Source organism: Nicotiana tomentosiformis, chromosome 6 (genome assembly GCF_000390325.3).
Source record: "Nicotiana tomentosiformis chromosome 6, ASM39032v3, whole genome shotgun sequence".
NCBI classification, from domain to species: domain Eukaryota; kingdom Viridiplantae; phylum Streptophyta; class Magnoliopsida; order Solanales; family Solanaceae; genus Nicotiana; species Nicotiana tomentosiformis.
In genome coordinates this window covers 39,193,559-39,200,557 of record NC_090817.1, presented here as the reverse complement: position 1 = coordinate 39,200,557, position 6,999 = coordinate 39,193,559, and the positions used below count along the sequence as shown (strand labels likewise).

Below are 6,999 nucleotides of genomic sequence, written 5' to 3'. Positions count from 1 at the left end.
GATACAGTAATTGTATGTATCATTGTATTTAGTACCTATGAATAGTAATTAGACAAACTTAGTTACGCATGGTATTCACGCTTGAAACTGTAGTGCTTTATGAAAAATCCTGTAATTTATATAACTCAATCCATTGGAACTTGTTTAACTCAATTGAATTGTAAAGTTTCAATTTATTAAGCAATTTATGAATTTAATTATATATCTAGAATAATAAACATAAACTTAAGAGCCAACCAAATTGGGTTTTGAAAAAAATAAATAAAAAGAAAACGAATGGGTTGGTCCTAGATAACACTGTAGCAAGGCTCGGCTCGACTCATCTCAATATTTTTATTTCGATTGAACTTGATCTCAAGCCGAAGGTCTATCGGAAACAGTCTCTCTGCCCTTTCAGGGCAGGGGTAAGACTGCGTACCTCCTACCCTCCCCATACCTCACTTGTGGGATTACACTGGGTTGTTGTTGTCGATTGAACTTGATCTCAAGTTGACTCGACTCAACTTAATACAGTATAAAACTCGATTTGGCTCGATTCGGATGACGACCAAGCCAAGTCAGGAGTAGGCAAAATGCTGCTAAAATATGATGAATGAGACGTGCGCAACAATAATAAAAAGAGGTTAGCAAGGAGATGCAGCCCAATCGCATTCCGAATCTTCCGACCATAATCTGAGATATAGACGGCGATTCTTTGGCTTCCTACCGCTTCCCTCTCTCCGTTTTTCCTCTTACCACATTGTAGTGGTTGTCCTTCTTTTCTGTTTTTATTTTCTCTGTACATCCAATTCCATTACATAAATAGAAATGAATTTTCGTTGTCTTTCTGACGTCCAGATGCCTTTTTGAAGAATTATTAATACAAATAAAAATCAGAAAAGGAAAATGTTATTACATGTAATAACAATTTCCGTTAGGGAAAATAGAAACAACAGGCCTCCTACGAGAGAGATCATTGTAGATGCTGTTGGAAGTCACCGCCCTGAACCACCTGCGGCGTGTTAGTTGGAAATGCTCTTTCTTGGATATTTCTATTATCAGATATGAATGCATTAGAGATTTTATTTTAATGACCTTAACCATTTGAAGGAAAATCTGTGCACACTGGTTCTTTAATTTGTATAAGGACATTATCTTCCAACATTCTGGTTCGACCTTCTTTCTTTTGTATTGTTCTATATCCTGTTCCCTTCTCGTTTGATTTTGTTTTGCATTGGTTCAATTTGTAGGAAAAATCACAATTTTGGTTAATCACGGATTGTTATATCCAGTAACACTTTTTCACAAATTTATTGAGCTCTTTTCTTATTTAATGATGTGATTACCTATCGATCTTTTATGCAACGAGCTCCTTATTAAGTCAAACTTTGTTAAATTTTTTGAATACCGTTGATAGAGTTTCTACAAGGACACATATATATAGAGGATTATAAGGCAATCTTTTATGTTACAGATCTTTTATCTCAATAAAAAAGAAATCTCTCACTGCAACAAAAGGAATGAATTCTGTTTTTATATTTGTACGTAACTTTTGAATATCAATTTGTCCGGTGCATGAATGGAATTTGGCTGCATGACATTTTACTGAATCTGCTTTTTTCAATTTTCAGGTTGTTTGGTTGAAATTTCGAAATCATGTCTTCGAAACCCAAACCTATAGAGTTACCGCAGGTCAGTTTTTTTCTCTATCCTATTCCCCATTTTCACCTGACATTTATATTTCGGCATGTGCCCAATTCCATGTCTTAGTTTGACGACACACCAAACCTATTTGAACGAAAACGATTTATTGAAAATATTCTACACATTACAAATAGGTAGTAGGACCCATATTATAATTAGCAAAACCTACTTTGACTAGAAACTATAAAAAAAATCCTATTTCGGTATGATTTTGACTGTAAATCGTAATTAGATATGAACGAAAATAAACTAGCAAATACCAAATTTTGAACAATTCTGTTGCTATGTGAGAATCCAACCCCAACTTGTTTAATTATTTTTGTTCATTCAGATGAGCAATATGCCATTAGAAGATACATGTCAAGCCAGCAAATGTAGTGACAGCACAGAGACTAGTTCCAGTAGTACTACACCCATAAAGCCACACACTGGTGGTGACGTTAGATGGGATGCGATTAATTCGGCTACTGGAAGAGGAGGATCTCCTCTTGGTCTTAGCAATTTTCGGTTGTTGAAGCGACTTGGATATGGGGATATTGGAAGTGTGTACCTTGTTGAACTCAGGGGAACCAGCACTTACTTTGCCATGAAAGTGATGGATAAAGGATCACTTGCAAGTAGAAATAAATTGCTGCGAGCTGAAACGGAGAGGGAGATTCTTGGTCTTCTTGACCACCCATTCTTGCCAACTTTATATTCTCACTTTGAGACTGACAAATTCTATTGCTTAGTCATGGAGTTCTGCAGTGGAGGCAACCTTCATACCCTCCGTCAAAAACAGCCCAATAAGCATTTTACTGAGGAGGCTGCTAGGTTAGTACCTATATCTACTATCTGTTCTTACATTTAACGAACACTTGATACGTATTGCTAAGTGTGTTACCTTTCAGATATTAGATATATGCTCCATTTACCTTTCAGATTGTTGAATTCTTTTCCATACAGAGCATGTACTTCTAAATTAATTAGCTGTTCGTTTTGGTACTCTCTCGAATGGCCTGAATCATTGCAGATTTTATGCATCAGAGGTGTTGTTGGCGCTTGAATATCTGCATATGCTAGGAATTGTATACAGGGATCTTAAGCCAGAAAATGTACTAGTGAGAGATGAGGGTCATATTATGCTTTCTGATTTCGACCTATCTCTCCGTTGCTCTGTCAATCCAACGCTTGTCAAGTCTTCATCTGTACATGGAGGTGGCAATGTAAGCAGTGGAGGTAGCATTTTAGATAATGACAATGCAGTCCAAGGTTGTATGCAGCCCTCAAATTTTTTCCCTCGTAACATTCTGCCTACCAAAAAGAATCGAAAGTCTAAATCAGATTTCGGGCTATTTGTGGGAGGATCACTTCCTGAGCTTATGGCAGAGCCTACTAATGTGCGATCCATGTCCTTCGTTGGCACTCATGAGTACTTGGCCCCTGAGATAATTCGCGGAGAAGGTCATGGTAGTGCAGTGGATTGGTGGACTTTTGGTATATTCTTATATGAACTTTTGCACGGGACAACCCCTTTTAAAGGTTCTGGCAATCGCGCCACACTGTTCAATGTAGTAGGCCAGCCTTTGAGATTCCCAGAAACTCCGCAAGTGAGTGCTATTGCGCGAGATCTTATAAGGGGACTACTCGTCAAGGAACCACACAAGAGAATTGCATATAAAAGAGGTGCTACTGAAATTAAACAGCACCCTTTTTTTGAAGGTGTTAATTGGGCTTTGGTCAGATGTGCTGTTCCTCCCTCTATACCAGAACCTGTGGACTTCACCCAATATGCAAGTAAAGAAGCATCAGCTCATTATTCAGATAAGAAGATGCCAGAAACTGAAAGACATGATAAAAACAAAAGCACTTCTACTGATTCTTCATATATTGACTTTGAGTACTTCTAGGATCGGATTCTGGAGAATTCAAATCAATCTTCATCATAAAATAATACGTTATGATGCAGGGGATTTTCGCTTATTTTGGCCATTCAGGTGATGTTAATGCTCACTTAGTACGTAACATTTGAAGTATATAAAAATCAAATGGTCGAATGTGGGCTACTAAGGATTGACCATCATAAGTAGGTCATTAATTAAGATAGTATGTAAGATTATACATTTATACTTGTGACCAACTTTGACTGATCTTGAAGTATTATGTGGCCATGCAGTGTGTTTATTGTGTAGAACTGCACGGCAATAACTTTCAAGTGCTTCAAGAAGAAAACAATTTGCAACACTTTCAGACGAAGGATTTTTCTGACTAAAGTTGAGTCGTAATAGCTGCGGATGTATTGTGAATATGATTTGTCACTTCCTTTGTTTCATTTTATTTGATGATATTTCACTAGACATGAATTTTAAAATATTAATTTTTACTTGTATGATACGCCATATATTATTAGTGATAGAAATGCATATTAAAGTAGTTGTTTGAAAAGAGAACAAAACTCATATCAAAATTAAGTGTAAATGGTTTAATGATTTTGAATTATAGTATCGCTACGGTGAGTAACATTAACAATACTATACCTCCTTTACAGCTTTCGTTGTTAGTTTATCCCTTTTGATTTTTTTGATAAAATTGTACTCCTATTTATATATCATAGTTTGGATTTCAAGCGCCAAACTTTTAATTTTGATCGTGAATTCGAATATCGTCTTTAAATTCTTTTCAAATAAAATTTAAATATTTGAAAATTACGTAAAATATACTATAAGTCACAATAATTAAAAAATCAAAATATTTAAAAGACATAAAAAATCTCGATCAAAAACTCTAGAAATTTGAACACTGTCATATAAATTAAAAGAGAGGGAGCACTTAATTGAAACATCAGCTAGCTTCCCTCTATTCTTATCAGTAATTTTTTTAATTTCAAATTAGCTTTATTAATCTGTTTAAATATAGTGCTACTTAAGTTAAAGATTCTCTTTGTTCTAGTTTTTGACCCTAGAAAAGTGCTCAATATTTGTCAAAGAATGTAGAATTTCGGAAAAATAGAATAACACGGAAAAATTGCTATTGGCCTGGGTTATCGTTCTTTCTTCCCTCTTCTCTGTTGGATTGGACCGATGATTATTAGAACTCATCATCTTTCCTGAACCTTTCAAGCTACCCCACTCCTGCAACGATAAGATCGATCGTTTTGAGTATTTTTATTTCGTTTGACTATTCGGGGTCTTGAGTAGCTTCACATGTGGTATTATGACTTGTGTGTATCGTCGGTTTTAGTTCTCGAGTGGTTCGGGATCGATTTGGAAGAATGATTCTCAGTTCGGAAGCTTTAAATTGGAAGAGTTGATCAAGTTTGACATTTGTATATTTGACCTTGGATCGGAATTTTGATGGTTTTAGTGGGTCTAAATGGTGATTGGACTTGGCGTATGCTTGTATTTGCTTTTGGGTGTTTCTAAAAGGTTTCGGCTCTATTTGGCGAAAGTTGACAATTTGAAGGTTTGGAAAGTTCATAGGTTGGACCGGGAGTTGACTTAGATGTTATTGGGTTTGAATTCTTGTTCCGCAAGTTAGAATATGTTCGTTGTGTCATTTGGAACTTGTGTGCAAAATTTTGAGTGATTCTGAGTTGTTTAGGCATGTTCGGCATAAGTTTGAAATTTAAAAATTTGAAATAGTTTATTAACCTTGAATTGGGGTGCGATTCATCGTTTTGATGTTGTTATGTGTGATTCGAGTCCTTGAGTAGGTCCACGTTATGCTTTGAGACTTGTTGGTATGTTCGGACGAGATCCCGAGGGGCCCGAGTGAGTTTCGGGGTAGTTCCGGACCATTTCGTCACTATTTGGCATAAATGGTTTTCTGTGATTCTGGTGTTTCTGGCCCTCTAAGTGATCGTGAAGGTAAGGACGCGATCGCGTAGAGTTTTGGGAGCTGCTGGTTGTTTATTCATCGTGTTCACGAGAGGAGAAGCGCGTTCGGGTTGAGAGGTTTCTTCATTGCATTCGCAGGTTATAGTTTGCGATCGCGGTTCAGCGGGAACTGGGAACTTCTGTCTTCGTGTTCATGAGGTCTTGGGCGCGTTCGCGTAGTTGTGGTGCCTGAGTTCACCCCGTTCGCAAGGGTAGTGTCGCGAATGCGACGCATATTTGTAACGACTCGATAGTTCGTTTTGAGTACTAGTCTTAATTTTCATGATCTTAGACCTCCCATAGCTTCATTCAATATTTTTTGATTTGTGTGCGTGGTCCATGTCGCTTTTCGAAATGCTTTTATGTGGAATTTTGAAGAAAAATGATAATTTTGACTAAAAGTGATGTTAGAGTTGACCGCGGTCAATATTTTGGATAAACGACCCCGAATTGGTATTTTGACAATTTCGGTAGGTTCGTATTGTGATTTTGGACTTGCGCATATGCCCGAAATTAAATTCGGAGGTTCTTAGGTTGATTTGATTTGTTTTGCCGAAAGTTGGCAATTTGAATATTTAGAAATTCCTTAGGTTTGACAGCAGGTTGACTTTATAGTTATCGAGTTCGAATATTTGTTTTGGGACTTGGAATAGGTCTGTTTGGCTGCTGGAAACTTGTCTACGAAATTTGGTATGATTCCGAGTTGGTTTGATAAGAATCGGATGCTTGATTGTGTTTCTAGCAACTCTTGAGTTTCCTTTTGAATTTCATGTGTTTTGATATCTGATTCGTGGTTTCGGATATTATTTTGTGTTTTTGATCGAGCAAGCGAGGTCCTATGATGATTTTATACTTGTGTGCATGTTCAGTTTGGAGCCCAAGGGACTCAAGTGAGTTTTGGATAGGCTTCATACCATTCTTGGACTTGTAGGCACAGTTGGCTTTTGCTTCTAGTGTCTTGTGCTTCGTGATCGCGAAGGTTCTCTCGTGATCGCGAAGGGAAAAAATTGGGGCTGGGGCTGATACACTACGCGAACGCAAGAGGCGGATCGCGAACGCGATGGCTTGGGGGGGATTTCCCTTTGCGAACGCGAATGGACTCTCGCGAACGCGTAGCTTTGGTCGGTTGGGGGCAAGCACGGGGAATCCTTCTATGGGAATGCGACACACATGTCGCGAAGGCGGAATCTAGGCAGGGGATGCCTTTGAGAACGCGTGAAGGTCTTCGCGAACACAATGTCCACTTGGCCAATGTTCTTCGCGAACGCAATGAACGCCTGACGCCCAGCTATTTTAAAAGTTAAAAGTCGGGGTTATTTTACAAAACACCATTTTTGAAAGCTAGAGCTTGGCCTAGAGGGGATTTTGAGGATATTTTCATCCTAACTTCATTCGTTAGTAATTTTTAACTAGTTTTGATGTATTTCCATAATCACCCATTGATTTTACCCATTAATCTATG

At 37.7% G+C, this 6,999-nt stretch overlaps 1 protein-coding gene across 3 annotated transcripts; it reads left to right on the top strand.

Moving 5' to 3' along the window:
• Positions 1–667: 667 nt before the first annotated feature.
• Positions 668–4,193, top strand: LOC104088295 (serine/threonine-protein kinase AGC1-7-like). Of its 3 annotated transcripts, none has more exons than XR_684516.4 (5): positions 668–1,148; positions 1,611–1,671; positions 2,015–2,496; positions 2,696–3,659; positions 3,839–4,193. XR_684516.4 is itself a non-coding variant. In XM_009592948.4 (4 exons), exons 2-4 carry the CDS (start codon positions 1,636–1,638, stop codon positions 3,570–3,572), a joined length of 1,395 nt encoding a protein of 464 aa, XP_009591243.1. In that variant the 5' UTR covers positions 668–1,148; positions 1,611–1,635; the 3' UTR covers positions 3,573–4,193. The 3 variants fall into 3 exon arrangements, 1 of the variants encoding a protein (XP_009591243.1); XR_004504812.2 differs by having other exon boundaries at positions 2,696–3,748; XM_009592948.4 differs by having other exon boundaries at positions 2,696–4,193.
• The last annotated feature ends 2,806 nt before the right edge of the window (positions 4,194–6,999 follow it).

What these genes read in the sequence shown, in the direction of transcription:
- LOC104088295 (XM_009592948.4), top strand. Translation starts at nt 1,636, where the DNA reads ATGTCTTCGAAACCCAAACCTATAGAGTTACCGCAG. An exon ending in AACCTATAGAGTTACCGCAG is followed by an intron (nt 1,672 to 2,014) that starts GTCAGTTTTTTT and finishes TTGTTCATTCAG; the next exon opens with ATGAGCAATATGCCATTAGA. An exon ending in TTTACTGAGGAGGCTGCTAG is followed by an intron (nt 2,497 to 2,695) that starts GTTAGTACCTAT and finishes GAATCATTGCAG; the next exon opens with ATTTTATGCATCAGAGGTGT.